General features: G+C 55.4%; 8 protein-coding genes across 8 annotated transcripts; 3 read left to right on the forward strand and 5 right to left on the reverse strand.

Annotated features, from left to right (window-relative positions):
- Positions 1-203: 203 nt before the first annotated feature.
- N656DRAFT_381427 (uncharacterized protein) lies at positions 204-1,032 on the reverse strand. Its single transcript, XM_064809455.1, has 2 exons — positions 365-1,032; positions 204-275 (listed from the first exon to the last, which is right to left on the reverse strand). Exon 1 carries the CDS (start codon positions 921-923, stop codon positions 390-392), a length of 534 nt encoding a protein of 177 aa, XP_064673039.1. The 5' UTR covers positions 924-1,032; the 3' UTR covers positions 204-275; positions 365-389.
- Positions 1,033-1,141: 109 nt separating this feature from the next.
- On the forward strand, positions 1,142-3,438 carry N656DRAFT_724865 (glutathione synthetase ATP-binding domain-like protein; the record flags this gene model as incomplete). Its single annotated transcript, XM_064812546.1, has 4 exons — positions 1,142-1,564; positions 1,621-1,638; positions 2,004-2,178; positions 2,238-3,438. 4 exons carry the CDS (start codon positions 1,142-1,144, stop codon positions 3,086-3,088), a joined length of 1,467 nt encoding a protein of 488 aa, XP_064673040.1. The 3' UTR covers positions 3,089-3,438.
- N656DRAFT_775354 (glycoside hydrolase family 72 protein) lies at positions 3,249-5,421 on the reverse strand. The gene is made up of 3 exons (XM_064814427.1): positions 5,306-5,421; positions 3,971-5,246; positions 3,249-3,897 (listed from the first exon to the last, which is right to left on the reverse strand). Exons 1-3 carry the CDS (start codon positions 5,309-5,311, stop codon positions 3,743-3,745), a joined length of 1,437 nt encoding a protein of 478 aa, XP_064673041.1. The 5' UTR covers positions 5,312-5,421; the 3' UTR covers positions 3,249-3,742.
- Positions 5,310-5,640, reverse strand: N656DRAFT_775355 (uncharacterized protein). Its single transcript, XM_064814428.1, has one exon. The coding sequence runs from the start codon at positions 5,612-5,614 to the stop codon at positions 5,360-5,362; it is 255 nt and encodes an 84-aa protein (XP_064673042.1). The 5' UTR covers positions 5,615-5,640; the 3' UTR covers positions 5,310-5,359.
- A 1,156-nt stretch (positions 5,641-6,796) lies between these two features.
- On the forward strand, positions 6,797-7,909 carry N656DRAFT_696811 (WLM-domain-containing protein; the record flags this gene model as incomplete). The annotated part of the gene is made up of 1 exon (XM_064810697.1): positions 6,797-7,909. A coding segment is annotated over one exon (1,113 nt), but the record flags the coding sequence as incomplete, so codon positions are not given.
- Positions 7,910-8,773: 864 nt separating this feature from the next.
- Positions 8,774-12,130, reverse strand: N656DRAFT_765826 (WD40 repeat-like protein; the record flags this gene model as incomplete). The annotated part of the gene is made up of 1 exon (XM_064813438.1): positions 8,774-12,130. One exon carries the CDS (start codon positions 12,128-12,130, stop codon positions 8,774-8,776), a length of 3,357 nt encoding a protein of 1,118 aa, XP_064673044.1.
- Positions 12,131-13,506: 1,376 nt separating this feature from the next.
- Positions 13,507-14,736, reverse strand: N656DRAFT_775358 (uncharacterized protein). The gene has a single exon (XM_064814429.1). It carries the CDS (start codon positions 14,600-14,602, stop codon positions 13,646-13,648), a length of 957 nt encoding a protein of 318 aa, XP_064673045.1. The 5' UTR covers positions 14,603-14,736; the 3' UTR covers positions 13,507-13,645.
- Positions 14,737-15,578: 842 nt separating this feature from the next.
- N656DRAFT_787196 (uncharacterized protein) lies at positions 15,579-17,019 on the forward strand (the record flags this gene model as incomplete). Its single annotated transcript, XM_064816584.1, has 2 exons — positions 15,579-16,892; positions 16,999-17,019. 2 exons carry the CDS (start codon positions 15,579-15,581, stop codon positions 17,017-17,019), a joined length of 1,335 nt encoding a protein of 444 aa, XP_064673046.1.
- Positions 17,020-17,062: the final 43 nt, after the last annotated feature.

A 17,062-nucleotide genomic window follows, 5' to 3' on the forward strand; every position in this document is an offset into this window, starting at 1 on the left:
GATCTAGAAAGAGAAAAAGACCGCACGCGACAAGACGGAATATCCACAACAGTTGCGACTTGCTGGCGCCAAAAGACAGACTTCCTGAGCCGCGAAGCCAGCGCCATGCAGATTTCTGCTGCCGTGCTTTAGAGATCCGAGATCTCGGGCATCGGGGTCGCGGGCCCAACTTGAGAGACACATGGCTTCTCAGGACGGCTCGGCCTCGGGATGTCGGCATCGGCGAGCACTCGCATACCGTGTATGGACAAAAGAGAGTCGGTGGATTTAGGTATGTACTTCGGGCAATTTTGCGCCTTGCACAACAATGCTGTTCTTCTCAACGCTGCATGCGTCGCGCGCCAAGCTAATGCTTCGCCCGGATGATCCCCAACGCCGTCCGAGTTCCTTCACGGAGACGACAGTGAATCGGGCAATGACATTACGGGATAGAGATTAAACACATCCTTGATGCCAGATAGAAAAGAAACAAGAAAATTCGTCAGGCATCCCGTCACTGTCGCAATCGGGTATCTTTGCGGCCAAGGTGCAGGAGCGTAGCGTGGTGTCTGGTTGTTCAGACGAATTGAGACCCCGAGCTCGCAGGTGCTAACTCCCTTGGCGCCTTGAGGTACCTGTACCTCGGGTTCCTGACCGCCCCAAGCGATCTGCCCCGCTTTGTTTACCCCCAAAGGTTTTGGTGGGCAGACACTGGTACCTTTTTTTCTGGCCATTCCCCCCGCCCCAACCCCAAAGGAAGCTACGGTCCCTTGTGCTGCTGCTGCGCTGAGTGAGAGACCAGAGTTTTTCGATTCGGAGCCGGTGGTCCCTTCCTCATCTTTTCTCACCGGGTGCATCTTTGAATCGACATCCTCTCTCGCCCACTGTCCCCTTCTTCGCTCCGTTGGTTGCAAAACTGGGTGAAGCACGCCTGCCCTCACCATCCAGTGCCTTAAAGACTCGTTGATCTGGTAAATCCCCTCGCTTGAGGTTTAAGCAACCACTTGATTTGCCCGGGTTTGTGCTCAGCTGTCCACGCACTCTCGTGAACGCTGATCAGACACCCAATTCCGAGTCCAATTCTAACGGCTGAAGGGAATCAGGGCGAAAGCATTGCGATCTAACAAACAAACAAAACCCTCTCCGACTTACTTGAAACACCATGTCCGCAAAGAGCATCTTGGAGGCCGATGGCAAGGCCATTCTCAACTACCACTTGACCAGGGCTCCCGTGATCAAGCCGAGCCCGCTGCCGCCTCCGACCAAACACAACCCGCCTCCCAGGCTTGCTTCAATCCACTTCCCTGAAGATGCCGACGTCAACGCCGTTCTCGATCAGGCCGAGATCACATACCCCTGGCTTCTGCACACCGGCGCCAAGTTCGTTGCAAAGCCAGACCAGCTCATCAAGCGTCGCGGCAAGAGCGGTCTTCTCGCCCTCAACAAGACCTGGCCCGAGGCTAGGGCGTGGGTTGCTGAGCGTGCAGGCAAGGTGCAAAAGGTCGAGCACACTGAAGGTGTTCTCCGGCAATTCCTCGTCGAGCCTTTCGTGCCGCACCCTCAAGAAACCGAATATTACATCAATGTGAGTGTGGCTGGTTGAACGAACCATTGACAGGAAAATGCGCTAACGCCTCCTAGATCAATTCGGTTCGCGATGTAAGTGCTGCTTTTCAATTTAAACCATGCTTGGCGTAAGCCCCACTTTTGTGACGGGAACAAAAAGGGACCGTTGTGAGGAGCGAGGTCGAAAACATGTTGAATCACCGTGATGCGGGTGGGAAAGAGCCACATCTGCATCTTCGCGGGCATTTGCTGGGTTTTTGTATACGGCAGAAAGTGCGCCCCCCGCAGACCCGTGTTCTACGTTAGGAGAGCCTGCCGAAGCCCGACGGACGAACGGAAGGCTAAACCAGATTATGATGTGGGCCCAAACCGGGGCACGGGGATACTCACGTCAAGCACACAAGCATCCAAACCGTTGAGCCGTTCCGGACGCACGTGCAGCTGACCATCTTCGGTAGGGCGATTGGATTCTCTTTACTCATGAGGGCGGTGTTGATGTCGGCGATGTCGACTCCAAAGCGGAGAAGCTTCTTATCCCTGTCGACCTTTCAGAATATCCATCAAACGAGGAGATTGCTGCCACTCTCTTGAAGAAGGTCCCTAAGGGCGTGCACAACGTCCTTGTTGATTTCAGTAAGTCTCCGGCGCCGGCTGACTGGCAGTTTCAGAGGTTGACCATAGCGTCTTCTCAGTTACACGTCTCTACGCAGTCTATGTGGACTGCCAGTTCACATACCTGGAGATCAACCCCTTGGTCGTCATCCCCAACGAGGATGCCACCTCCGCATCGGTGCACTTCCTTGATCTGGCCGCCAAGCTGGATCAGACAGCAGACTTTGAGTGCGGCGTGAAGTGGGCTATTGCGAGGTCGCCGGCAGCTCTGGGAATCACCGCGCCGACAACTACCAACGGCACTGTCAACATTGATGCTGGCCCGCCGATTGAGTTCCCGGCGCCCTTCGGCCGCGAGCTCTCCAAGGAGGAGGCTTACATCGCCGAGTTGGATGCCAAGACTGGAGCGTCGCTGAAGCTGACGGTCCTGAACCCAAATGGCAGGATCTGGACACTGGTCGCTGGCGGTGGTGCCTCGGTCGTCTATGCTGATGCTATCGCGTCGGCCGGGTTCGCTGATGAGCTCGCGAACTACGGCGAGTACTCCGGTGCCCCCACGGAGTCTCAGACATACCACTACGCCCGGACCGTGCTGGACCTGATGCTGCGGGCGCCGATGAACCCCAAAGGCAAAGTCCTCTTCATCGGTGGTGGTATCGCCAATTTCACCAACGTTGCCAGCACCTTCAAGGGTGTCATCAAGGCCCTGCGCGAGTATGCTGTGACTCTCAACGAGCACAATGTCCAAATCTGGGTGCGCCGCGCCGGTCCCAACTACCAGGAAGGTCTCAAGAACATGAAGGCGGCGACGCAGGAGCTGGGTCTGAACGCCAAGATCTTTGGGCCGGAGATGCACGTCAGCGGCATTGTGCCTCTGGCGTTGATTCCTGGCAAATGGGAGGAGAGCAAGGCTGAGGAGTTCAAAGGTTAAACGGAGGCCCATGATGCGGAGTTACATTGATTGGCTCTCGCTTTACTGTCTGCTTTTCTGTGAAACCCCATACTTAAGTCCCATGGGGAGGAATGGACCCCCAATAGAGAATATAATACATGAGATGCCTAGCATTATACTCGCTATCAAGGTTGTTACATCTTTTCAAGGCTTGAAACTTCGTTTCGCGTGTCTCGAGCATCATAAGTACCATTTACACCCCTTGCTATGACCTAAGTCCTGCAAGGGCAAGCATGACGCGCAATACCCCAGTTACGAAGACGCGAACAAAGTAGGAATTGGGAGATAAATGGAGGAGGCGGTATCATACATACATCCAATATATACAGGTTTCACGCCGAGCTGAACAGGAAGACAGCACGAGAAAGAAAAGCACCAGATTCCAAACACACCATGTCCGGTCCTTTTCTCTCCGTCTGTCCCATTACCCAGTTACCCAGCGGCCCGGCTGGATCGCCATGAGTGGCTTGAGTGCCCGGTTTGCCTGTCTGCCATGTACAATAAATACAATACACTCCAGTCCTAAATTACCTCCTTGGCCCGCCCTCTTATATCGCTGATAATATCCACAGTTCTATCCTCTTATCTTTTCTACCGAGGCATTAAATATCCAAGGCAGTCAGAACAAAGCAATTAGATTGCGGCCATGACGGCAAGGGCACCCATAGCCATGGCGGGTAAGACAACGGCACCCGTGCGCGGGGCAGCGTCCTTGCTTGGGGTGGAAGAGGCTGAGGAACCCGTGCTGGTGCCGGTGCCGGTGCCTGCTTCCGTGTTGGTGCCCGGTTCTATGGGACCATGTTAGCTTGCTCCTGTTGCCTCCTTTTTGCTCCGGATCCGAAAGAGCGAGGAGGGACTTACCGTTGATGGCGTCATCGGCCAGGGGCTTGACAGCCAGGTTGGTGATTACGTTGCCGTTTGAGTTGCGGACCTCGTACTTGACGGTCCAGTCGCTGATCTCGATCAGCTTGCCTGAGGGCTTGGGCGACACGCCGTTCTTGATAATCTCCTCGGCTCCCGGTGGGGGGACGGGGATCGTGAAGTTGTTGTTGAAGCCCTTTGTGGTGATCAGGCTGGGGCTGCATGCAGGTGGCTTGGGCGTCTCGCCCGTGGGCGGCTTCTGGCTCTGGATCTCGGTGAAATTGAGCTTGGCGTACTGGGCCTGCAGGGTCTCGAAATCGCCCCTGAGCTTGGCAGTGCCGTCCTCGTTCATCTCGACTAGGCCGTAGTTGTTGGACTCTTGCGTGTATTCGTAGACGATGCCGCCCGAGAAGACGCCAGTCATCTGGCTGCCGTAGATAGTGCCGACTTCGGTGAAGACGCGGGGAGACGGGGTGTTGCAACCGTACTCGGAAAAAAAGACGGGCACAGAGGTGCCGGTGAAGCCGCTGACCAGGTCGTCGAAGGTGGAGGTTTCGAATGAGCTCTCGCCACACCAGCTGTAGCTGTTAAGGGCGAAGATGTCGACCTTACTCATGTTGTCATCGTCGCCTTCAAGGGAGCACTGGAAGTAGTTGTACGTGTCGAAAAGCACATCACGAACATCAGCGGCAGAGTAGCCGACCGGGATGGGCCGGGAAACGTGGTTCTTGACGTAATTCTTCAGATCGCGAGTGACGGCCCTCATGTAAGGGGGAACAGTGGCGCCATTTGAAACCTCGTTGATAACCTCGTTCCCGGAAAAGAAGGCCAGCGTGTTGGGGTAGTCCTTAAAGGCCTCAACGACCGCAAAGGTGCGGTTCAAGTAGGCAGCATAGTATGATTCCCAGGGCTTGTCGCTGGTCAGAGACTCGCCGACCAGGGGCGAGTTGACGTCGAGGATCATGTACATGCCAGCGGCATTGAAGATGCTGGCGCACGCATCGTGGTTCAGGTTGGGGTTCAGATTGTATACGCGGATCGCGTTGACACCGAGAATCTGGAGCAGGGCGGCATCACGGAGGCAGATATCTGGGTTGCTCAGCGGATCCACCTTCTTTTCCTCGTTATAGCCCGCAGAGCCGCCGGGCTGGTAAGCGACGCCGACGACCTGGAACCGGTTGCCGGTCTTGGGGTTGACGAAGTAGGCGCCCTGAACCTCCAAAGGCTGGACGGCCGCGGCCAGCGTCGCGCCAAGCGCGAGGAGGGCCGAGTGAATCTAGGACAGCAGGGTCAGTACTAGGCATTGCTGTGTCGCGGGAAAAGCAGGCAGCCTACAAACATGACTACTATGCAAGTGACTGTAAGGGGAGCAGAGTCCAAAAGTAGGGCCTATGAGTGGAATGTGGCGATATTGCGCTGAAGATTAGAGAACGAGGGAGGGAAGCGATACAAAAGCCCCGAGTCCTGTATGGCAAAAATGACAGCAAAGAATGCAGTTATGCCAAATGAGCGACAAGAAGGAGAAGATACATGCGCAGAGCAAGCAACTTCCTCAAGTCCCAACGAAGGACTGTCGAGGATGTGGTAAAGATGCTGCGAGGTTGCAACACGAGTTGGTCGGGGCTTGGGAGAGGAGATGCCCATTCCGGGAAGCACGAATGGGAAGGGGCTTGCCAAACCCCACGGCGACAGGGGTCAAACATAAAAATTCCAGGGACCTGTCGATGCTACCCAGGGGTCATTTGCGACCAATGAGGGGCAAATTAACGGGTTATTCCTTCTTGGACTAGCTCTGATAATCTCGTTCCTGCCAAGCGCCATCCAACCTGATTTGTGCCACTGAGCCGAGGCCCTATCGATTTTGGGTCATCATGCCGACTTCAAGGCAAACATCCAACGATGGATACGAGATGGATAAGTACAATTCACTGAGCACCGTTCGGGGCCAAGGCGGTGATACGACATCAGGCCAAAGACAAAGTTTGATGCAACGGTGCAGCTTCTACGTAGCAGTGGTGCATCTGTTGTATGATGTATGTACGTTGCGTTGTAAGCCCCGAGTCCCGCATTGATCGTCATAGGCATTGTTCTCACAGATCACTCGAACCCGGTGGGCGGGGACAAACAAGGGATAGTATAGTCGGCAAATCTCCACGCATCTCGGGTCGATTGCAATACATACTTACAAAACAGCTGTCTCGAACATCTCGCGCGGATACATAGGCTCATTGTTTGAAGCTTTTTGTACGCCGTGTCACGGTGTCACAAATCGGCGGGCGATCTATGGCGCTCAATGGATCGGGCGCACCACATGAATGTGCCGCGTCCTCACAGTCAACACGATGAGTCTTGGGATACAAATAATCACTGGTTACCATTACGGCCGCGGGTTTGTGTTTGCTGGCGGCAGAGGCGCAAATCCGTCTCACAAACTGACTGAGGTAAGGACGGACCACAGCAGTGAAGAGGACGGCGCGGGATGGATGACAAAGCAGCCTCTTACAAAACGCCTTCTGGATTCTCATCGAAGATTCGCCAGCCTTGTGTAGCCGGCTCTGTGGCTTATAGCTTCGACTCATGACAAGTGAAATAAATACATAGATACCTGAGACATATGTTTGGCCGTCTGCGAACAATAACTCTATTGTCATCCGTTCTACGATTCCAACCGGCATCCACCAGTTGCTGCGCAAGTGCTTCAATCAGTTGTCGAACTTCATTCGCCGCCCCACGATACCAGAACCTTGGATCTCATTCGGGCGGTGCGATCCTATTTTTTCCACACTGAACAAGGACATCTGTAGCGAGCGAATACTCAAACTCATCATGGACACCGCCGAGTCATCATCACCGGCTAAAGATACGCAACTTGACTCATTATCACTGTCCGACAGCAATGATGATTCCCCCGTGAAGATAACCATCAAATTTCCCCCTGAAGGGCACAACCAAACATGGGCCTTGTCCGCCTCGGACACCTTTGAGCATCTCATCGCGGCCCTCGAGATGGATTTCCCCCAGTACGACTGGACCAAGAGCAAAGCCCTCGTCGAGAAGCGACCAAAGGGCCTCAAACCCGTCTACACGCCTTCCAACCCGCAGGACATGACCCTGCCGCTATCCGCCCTCAACGACACTACTCTCCGATTCCTCGCCCCCGCGACCTCCGCCCTGAGCTCTTTGCAACAAGCCCAACAGCACGCCGCGGCGACCGCCGCCAGCTGGCAAGCCAAGCGCGCTCTCGCGCGGGCGCGGTACGCGCGGCTGAACCCGCGGCAGCGGGCGAGCGCCGACGAGCTGAACTGGACCTTCCACACATTGCGCCCGTTACCGCACCTCCCCAACGCGGAGCGCAGCCTGGCCTTCCTCGAGCGGCTGCGCGACGACCCGGGCATCCGGACCGTGATGCGCCGGCACAAATTCAGCGTCGGCCTGCTGACCGAGATGGACCCGGCCGCGCACACGGCGGCTTCCCACGAAGGGGTCACACGCATCCTGGGACTGAACCGGAACCGCGGCGAGGTCATTGAGCTCCGCCTCCGCACCGACGCCTACGACGGCTGGCGCAACTACTACGTCATCCGCAAGACGCTCTGCCACGAGCTGGCGCACAATGTGTACGGTGAGCACGATGCCAAGTTTTGGGCTTTGTGTAAAGAGATCGAGAAGGAGGTGGAGAAGGCAGATTGGAAGACCGGGGGCAGGACGGTTGGGGATGAAGAGTACGCCCCTGCTAAGGGAAGCGAGGACGAGGAGGATGGGATGGTGATGGACCATGGCGGGTGGGAAGGGGGGACGTATGTCCTTGGAGGTGGTGGTGAAGGGGAGAATGGGGGCTTGAGTGCAAGGGAGATTCGGGCGAGGGCTGCCGAGGCGAGATGGTCCAAGTTAGAGAAGGCGACGAGGCAAGTGGGGGATGAGAAGGGAGAAGGTTCTGGCGCAGCGGGGGAGAAGAAGCAATAAGGGTGTACAGAGTATCTGAGCTCCCAGGAATAATGAATCATGTCACGATAACAGCGAGATGTCAATTACTGTCCAGGTTTAAGCTGGCTTTTGTCCCTTGGCACTTTCGCTGAAATGTTTTGATTATGTATTAGCATAATCAATGTGAGCCAAGGCTAGAAGGAATCCGCCTATCTAGCCATCCATACGTCCATCCTAGCCCGCCCCTATTCCTTCCATTTCCAACCAGCGACCGCGACTGCAATTATCCACCCACCAGCCGGCTCCCATAGTTTACCTATACATCTTTCCCTCAGTCTGTCCTGACGTCTCATCACCAAGCGCAACTGCAAGGAAAGAACGCTTCTGTACTAACACACGGCCATAAAAGAAAAGTAGAAAGTAAGAGACCCAAGGAGAACGACAAGCCCAATGCGAGCAGAGGTGCGTGGCTGCGTGCGTGGCTGCGGGCGCACTCGCGTACGGCCTCCCGCCATCCAGCAGCCCACGATCCAAAGCAAAAGCGAAACACAAGAGAAAAAGGAACGCCTTATTCAGCCGCCTAGTCCGTTTGCCTGGCTCTATCCCCCCTTGCGGTGAAAAATGATAAAATCCCGGGTTGAAGAACCACCAGCAATGATGATAGCTGTTGTTGAGACTAAGGAAAGAAATGCAATGACCAGAAAGAAAAGAGAATCCAGCGCCGTCACCAATGAGAGTAAAAGTACAGACGTTAAACAAGTGAAAAGGAGAGAAAATGACAAAAAGGGTATCGAACCACTCCACAGCTTCGCTCCAGCATCCATCGTCAGCCACCTAACTCCAAGCATATTACATTATCAATATATCCCCTCATCTCACTCAACCTCCTCCTTCCCCGTCGGGATCCTCATCGTGTCTCCCCCTGTCCTTAGCTGCAACATCCTCGGCTGCCTCAGCATCTCCTTCAGCATCGCCATCACCAGACCCCGAACCGGAACATGCTTCCCCTTCTATCTCCGAAGAAATCGAAGAAGAAGGAGAAGCAGAAGACCTTCCCCCTACGGTCCTAGGCCTCCTCTCCTCGTTATCTCCGGCACTGACCCTCAGATTTCTCAACCTAAGCTTTTCATCCAACATGGTGACCAAACGCTCGCTGTACTGATCCAAAAGGCCCTCGAGCAGGGCACTCTCACTAACTGCCTTGTTATGACTCCCGTGACTCCCATGCCCAAGGCCGCCGGAACTCCGAGTCCTGATGGCCCGCTCGCCCAGAGCGCCTGCCGTGAGCCGTAGCTCAGCGTCGAGTTGCGTCAGCAGGTCCGGGTTGATCTCAGCCGATGACGCCCCCAGTTTCTTCCTATAGGCGCGAAGCTGGCGGCAGGTCTGCTCGGTTGCCATGCTCAGGGACCCAAAGCCGTGGTTGTTACTGCTATTTCGATGGTTGTGGTTGGTGTCGTTGCCGTTAGTGCCGCGGTTGATGCCACTACGCATGTTGGAATTGGAGCTCTTGCGAGATTTGATGGATTTGATAGACGACGAAGGCGTCAAATTCAGGGCTGGGAGGGAAGGACGGCGGAACATCCTTGAACGGTGGTTTTTTGGACTGTCCTCGGGCGGGGGACTATCTGATGGGCTGCCGCCGCCCGAGGAGGCGCGGCGGGAAGGGGTCTCGTCGATGGCGGCTGTTGTGTTGGAAGGGCTTGTTTGTTTATCCGTGGTGGGGGTTCGTAATGAGGAGAATGGCAGGTGGAGTTTTGAAGGCCGGCGGTGAGAGGGCCGGGGTGACGAACGGCGGCCGGAGGTTGATGTTGTAGGCCGCTGAAATTCGGCAAGCTCGGCTTTTGAGAGAACTCTCCTCAACGGAGGACGGTTCGCAGCTAGTGGTGTTTTCTCTGGGGACGGGTCGCGGCTTCTTGACCCGGCTGTAGGATCCTGGAAATCGAGAGCCCAAACCATGATTGTGCCGTCCTCGCCAACGCTGACAACCTTCCTCCCGTTTTCTTCGCTATCCGTAAGGATAACGCCTTTGATAGCTTCAGTGTGGCCCCACTCGCGGTGAATGAAGCAGCCGGATTGTGCATCGTAGATTCTCACGGACTTGTCAGTATTCGATATACCCACGAGAATACTCAAATCGTCCGCCTCGAGTTGCCCGTATGTCAAGGAGTCGAGAACGACGGATTCGTTGCCTGATTCGTCGCTGCATTTGAACGAGTTCAAGAGCCGGCCGCTCGACATGTCGAACTGGCAGACAGAGCGATCCAGGAGCGACACAAATACCGTTTTCATGTCGGATGTAACCGTCATTGATGAGGGTGATGCCCTCAAGGAAATGACCCTCGAGGGGATGGCTGCCATAACGTCCGGTGCTCCCTCCTTACTCACGATGTCATGGATCTGGAGTGTCCGGTCTAGGGAGCATGTCAATACCTTGTCCTCCGTGGGTATAAGCACCTGCACGACCTTGGCGGTGAACTCGAGCGTTTGGAAGTGCTCAAATACCCCTGCAGACGAGCGGAAGAATAGCTGAACAGTCCGGTCCCTTCCACAAGATGCCAACAGGGCCCTGGATTTCCCCTCGTGGATCGTGATGTCCAGGCAGTTTGAAGAATGAGCTTTTGTCTCCAACAGGCACTCCTTGGAAGATGCGTCGATAATTCGAAGAACGCCAAGTTTGTCTCCGACGATGAAAAGGCTTCCGTCGTTTGTCGCCCTCACTACGACGACCTGATTAACAGGGTCAGAGTCATTGATGGTTTCAATCTGCTCTATTGGGATGTTGAAGGACGACTTGATCATGCCTTCCATATCCCAGATGTTTACTCTCCCGGACCCGGACCACGTGAAAAACATCGCTTCATGAATATTTGATGCGGGCAATCGTTGTATGCCAACAATGGGATCGCCAGGCCCCGGAATTGGGATGCGTTTGCTGTCGTCCATTTTGGAGGCCAGGGGAATGTAATCATGGCTCCACACATCGATTGATCGCTTAGTATCGATCGTCACGAGGGTTTCTGCCAAGAACCCCATGGCATTGAGACCGTCTGCCATTTGGAAGTTTCGAATGTCCGGTTCTGGAACGCCGGCCAAGATGCTCTCGAGGCTAATTAGGGCCAATTGGCCTTCCTTACCCCCAATGTAAACGTCCCCGTTTCGTCCCGATATGCAGGTGACGCCGAAACCAAGATCCAGAACCTTGATAAGCTTCATCTGCTTTCCGATGTCGTCCAATAAGCACACACTGCCCGTCTCCGAGCAGATAATGGCTTTGTCGTCACCTGCGGGCAAGGCGCAACAGAAAGTGGCGTCCAGCATCGATCCTAACAAGATGTTCCTTCCGGGCAAGGACTTTTGTGCCTGCGAAGGCGCCGGAGGGACTGAGCCTTCGGAGAACTTGGTCTTGATGGGGGAGATGGTCGGGCCATCTTCTACCCTCCATGCCTTGACATGGCGGACACCAAGTGTTATCAAGGTGCTCCCCATCCACACCATTCCCTTGACGAAAGAGGTGCATCTGTTCTGCTGAAACAGCTTGACTGCACCAGTGCGGGGGTCGACCTTCCATAGATAGAGAAATCCGTCGTTTGCCGAGCCCAATGACGCGAGATACTTGGTATCCGGGGACCAAGCTACCGCCCTAACACCGAAGGTGTGCTCACTGATGGAGACCAGAGGTATATCAGATGAGGTATCCTGCAGGCTGAAGATGAGCACTCGCGGGGCGTAGCCTGTCTCGCCCACGGCGAGATACCTTCCATCTCGGCTGAGGGCCAGACAGGTGGCAGCCTTTATCCGTTCGCGGCTCGTCCACGTCTTGGAGGTGGGTGATGATTCCGGCCAATCGGCGGATCCATACAGGGTTTCTCTCGGGGAAGCAGCAGCCCTGTTCCTGCTATCATTTGCTTTTGGCGTAGAAGTTGAAGGTGAGAATGCATTGGCGACAGAGCAAGTTAAAAAGACAGGGACCGCGGTCGGCCGGGCACGGTAGAAGCGCTGTGAGTAGTGCTCGCCAGAGACATCGACCACGACGACGGCACCGCCGGCGATGTAGGCGAAGGACGAGTGGACGGTATCAAAACCTGTGGGCGAGCTGCAGGTGGTGCCTATCACACGCTGGAGGGAGAAATTGGTTTCTTGAAGGGCTCGCGGACGGACAGGCGATCGAGTGGGCCGCGAAAGAAACGGAGAACTAGATGGTGCAGGCTTAATCCGGTTTGAGGGAGTGGATGCCATCGCTCTTCGCCATAGACCGGTCCAGTAAGGCTGTTACGAGCGTCTGGGAAGGTTTAACGTGGGCGTAGGAACATCTGCAGTGAGCGACCGGTTGCTGGAATCGGTGCTATCGACGAGGCTGGAAGAGCGTGGAGAAGGAAGGAAAGATGCCTGATTCGCGACTGTGTGTTTTAAAACTCTAGAGCCCAATGCTGTCGGAACGAATGATTGACAGAGGGACGAGGAGGTCGGTGGGTTAAAGGCTGCAGATAGTCGATCGCAGCGGAGGTTTCAGGTCAGAGAACATGCCCGACAACAAAGATCACCTCAGAGTGATGCAGGCACGGAAGCTTACAGTGACATGAGGAGATGCAGCGGAACAGGTCGATTGTCCCGGCAGCGAAGTCGAACTAACGTTAGTTTAGGGCATTCGGATGGCGTCACAAACATCGGGGGTTGGGATGGTGAATCGCCAAAAAAATCCACCAAGCCCTGGTGGGCAGAGATGCGATATCCGGTGAGACTCGAGCAGCACCAATTCTGGGTCCGCCGGACTGGATTCTTTTGTTTGTGGCAGGGGTAGCTACACAAAAGCTGGAGGCAGGAGTGTGGCCCGTGCATTCCGCCTTGCTTTTAGCGCCCTCTTGGTTCCTGGTTTCCCTTGATGGTGGAGCCACAGCAGCCTGTGCGTGTAACCCTGCCAATAGGGAACGGGAGTAATGCTCCCCAACCAATCATCTCCCAGGTCCGACTTCGGCAAACGCCTATCCAAATGTTTACCTTGCATCGTTCACGGAGTATAATGTTTACTTATCAGAAGCTCGGTTGGGAATGACAGTGTAGCGGAATGCTGCTCGACAACAAAACACGTAAAATCAGATATCTTACAAATGGAGTTCGGCAATTGTGTCGCATCAGGGTCGGGATGTAAACCCCCACGATGTCATCAGTGGAATGTCAGGCTGGAACATTGGACCGTGTGACGAGGCACGGCGATGCATTAGCGTTGACTGGGCATGCGTCGAGCGAGATGAATGGCTTCGTCTGTTCAGTCTGACGTGATTGGCTCTTCTCGGGCTATTGCAACACTAGCCGTCTACAGAGATACATAACCTCGATAACCACGACGGTAGCGCAAGGGTTTGTATCCATTGCTCCATCAGCAAGGTAAGGTATCTCTTCAAGGTGTCGATATCGCCTTCGACTGGAAACCTCGTAGCGCTGACCTAGCAAGCCTCTGGATAGCCGGGAGGTGTTCCATGAAACCCAGTAAACCAAGCGAACCAAATTCCATCGTCATCTCCGGAAAACCTCAGTATCTGATAAGTTCAGACCTTAGTTGCATCGGTTCCAGAGCAAGCGAATAACCCAAGATGAGTTCGAATCACTCTGTTATACTTTTGTAATGGAGTTCATATTCGTACAATAATTATGATACAGAATTACCCAACAAACTTTCAGCACACAGAGCTCACTGCTTGCCGGGACAGTACCTAAGCTCTCGCTCGCCTTTGCCCTCTTTAACGGGGCAAAACATCACCCCACCATGTCCTCCGCAATCCTCCATTCCACCTCGGCAGTGTGCTCTCGTTCCTCCTTCACCTTCTTAGGCGCCGGCTTCGAAACGGGTCCTCTCGGGCGATTCCACTTGGGATCACGGACGATGCCCTCGGCCCGCCACTTCTTTGGGGGCTTCTTGCCGAGTTCGGCCCAATGCGCCCAGACGCGCTTTCCTCTGTTGAACCACCTCTGCTGGCGCTCTTCCTCTTCCTCGGGCGACGGGGTCCATTTGGACTTGAGGATCCTGCGGATCGCTTCGGGCGACACCTCGAACTTGTTCGCCAGCACCTCGGTGGTGTATTCTTCGGGAAACTGTGCGTGAAGGGCTCTGATTCCGGTCATGGCATCCGGCGACAGCTTTTTGCGCGGGTTCCAGCCCTCGGGGAATTTTTCCTTGAGTGCTTTCTTCTGTATCATCCAGTGTTCTTTCTCTTTGGGCGGATCAGGTTGTTCATCGTCCTTGACTGTTTGGTCTTTCTTTGCTTTCTTCTTCTTCTTTTTGGACTTGGGCTTCTCCTCGCCAGGTTCTCCTTTTCGCGTCTCCGAGTTGCGCTCATCTGCCTCAGTTCTTTGTGCCGTTTCGGAGTCGTGGAAAGTAATGTTGGGCGGGAGCCTTTCTCTGCGAGATGCTACCTCGGCCAGCACGGTAGTATCCTCCGGTGTCCTCCCCTCGTCAACATCATCTTGCACGGCGCGGACGGCTTCCGCTGAGCCTTTTCTAACGGTAGAAGTATGTAGAAGTCTCGATTGCGGCGTCGAAAGCGGGAAAGTTGCCCTCTGCGAGCTTCTGACCCGCCTTGGGGGATTGCGAAGTGCGTTGTAGAGACTCTGGTTTTGCGAGAGTCGGGACGTGGCTGCGCGTGCAGGGCCGTGGACTTGAGCAAGGCTGTTCAGAAAAAGCCTGAGCGCAGTGCTTTGGCAGCAGCAAGCCATGATCTGTGAGACCACGGAGCGTTGGTGGGTTCAAATCGAATGCATAGGGCGGACAAACATATCAGCAAGCCGGTGGTGGTCGCGGTTCGAAAATTTCCAGAAGGCGTCCTGCATGAGACGCTGGGCTCGTGCCGTGCACTAAGGAACAGGGATCAGAGCGCCCCACACACCCAGTGGGTCCCGGCTGGGCGCAGGCTCCGGCTGTTACATGTGGATCTCCCGTGTCCGGTCCGTCGGTGACTCGGTGTCCCCTCCCGCTCTCTCGGCTAGGCGCTCTTGAGGCGCTGTTGTAACGTTAGGCTTTTCTGCAGAGTGTGCGTACGTGGTATACGACGTACATTTAACTCAAGTTCTCGAACCATCTTGTAAGATTCTTGTACTAGGCATCATGGTATTGTACAGTACATACGTACAGTACAATACATGCGACTTAGATCGGCTTCTAGCGATGTCCTGCTTCGCCGCATCCATCTTTTAGATGTTGGAACACCAACAACTTGGGTGTATCCAAACAGTCAGGTGCATCCTATACCGAATCCGCTATCACCAACAGTGTTGGTTGTATATAAGACGGAACTCCTATCCGTGTGGCGATCTTCTTGGGTGCCATCCGTGGGATCCTTCACGTGGCGACCGGCGAACACCAGGAGATGCACGTCACATTGGCGCACCAGCCACGGATATGTTGGTCCGGCTATCAAGTATCAACTTGGCCATATGCGGGTTGTCCAACTTATCAACCGGTTTGCGTGCAGAGTGTATTATTATTTATGTCTTGAATGATGACTCTATAGACCTTCTTCAGGACTAGTCAATTTGAAAAATAAAGCATTGCAAAATATATGTATTTGATTGCGATGACTACCGTCGTGCCGGTATAGTCGACCTGTGATACTCTGAGCCTCATTGCTTCACACATAAAGCTTGCTGTGGGCAACCTTTAAACACTTTATCATCAGCCAACGCCAGCATCGAAATGTCATCTCGCAGGTTGGAAAACGGAACGCGCGTCCAAGCCTGGGACTACGAGTTTGACTGGACTCCAGAGCATCTCACCAGCGAGCAGTTACGGCCCATGATCTTTTCCTACGACGAGCTAGCGACGAGATGCCTTGACCGATTAGACGACCTCTCACCTCTTCACCTGAGATCCAAGACACAATCCAAAAGCAAGGTAGCAGCCTCCAACGACACCGCTCCCGGAAAGCAGCATCCAGACTTATACGAAGTTCTCAGAGAGCGTGCTCCTGATGACGAGACGCTACGACAACTCTGGGACCAAGTTACCACCGTCCCGGACTGGGTGGATTGGGCGCAGCTGGAGCGCGGCCAAAAGGTCTTTTACCGCTACGCCGGCCCATCCATCGTAGGCCTCACTTTCCAATCGCTGCTAGGGGGCCTCGGCTCTGCGCGGGTGGTCGAGACGCTTGCGCGGACAGGCGGGTTCGGGGTGAGTGTCGTCCGCCGGCGGCTGCTCTCCACCTTCCAGCACCTCCTGGACGTGACCCATGACATAGACTCCATCAAGCCCGGCAGCAGCGGAAGGGGCTTCGCCTCGTCGATCCGCGTGCGTCTCCTGCACGCCTCGGTGCGCCGGCGCATCCTGGCCCTTGCCCGCTCCCGACCAGACTACTTCGACCTATCCCAACACGGCGTGCCGATCAACGACCTCGACAGCCTCGGCACCGTGCTGACCTTTTCCGCGACCCTCATCTGGATCGCTTTGCCACGGCAGGGCATCCGCCTGCGTCTGGACGAAGTCACAGACTACCTCGCGCTGTGGCGGTACCTGGCATACATCCTCGGCGCGCCGTCCAGCCACTTATGCACCCCCTCCCAGGCGCGGGCAATGATGGAGTCCCTCCTACTCTCCGAACTCGCCCACCCGGGGCCCTCAACAACGTCACGGACGCTGGCAAGAAACATGCTGACCGCCCTGGCGGGGCAGCCGCCGGGTTATCTGTCCCCCTCCCTGCTGCACGCCGAGGCGCACTGGCTCAACGGCCATGCGCTGGCCGACGCGTTAGGGGTCCCTCGCCCCGCGTGGCACCACACGGTCCTGGTGGCCGTGCAATGCGCCTATTTCGCCGTGGTGTGCCGCGCGCGCAGGAGTGTGCGCGCTTGGGACGAGGCTAGCATACGCCGGCTGCGACGCCTGCTGGAGGGTATCGTGCTGAAGGAGATCGGCGGGGAGAGGGCCACGCACACGTTTCACTACGTCCCGCGGTTGGGGAAGGGCACTACCGGTGGTACTAGCGGAGAAGGAAGAAGGGATGTGGTGACTGCCCAGGTGGGTGGGGATGGGGCGCAGCAGAAGGTGAATGGGGAGTGGAGGATGGTTTGGGCATCCACGGCTTTACGTACGGGCGTTGGCGTATTACGAAGACGTCGCACAGCGGAGCTTGTGGTTCTGGTGATTGTCGGCTTGATGGCATGGCTCGGGCTCAGGGGCGTCTCGGA

This window comes from Canariomyces notabilis, assembly GCF_033297395.1.
Source record: "Canariomyces notabilis strain CBS 508.74 unplaced genomic scaffold N656scaffold_3, whole genome shotgun sequence".
Taxonomy (NCBI): domain Eukaryota; kingdom Fungi; phylum Ascomycota; class Sordariomycetes; order Sordariales; family Chaetomiaceae; genus Canariomyces; species Canariomyces notabilis.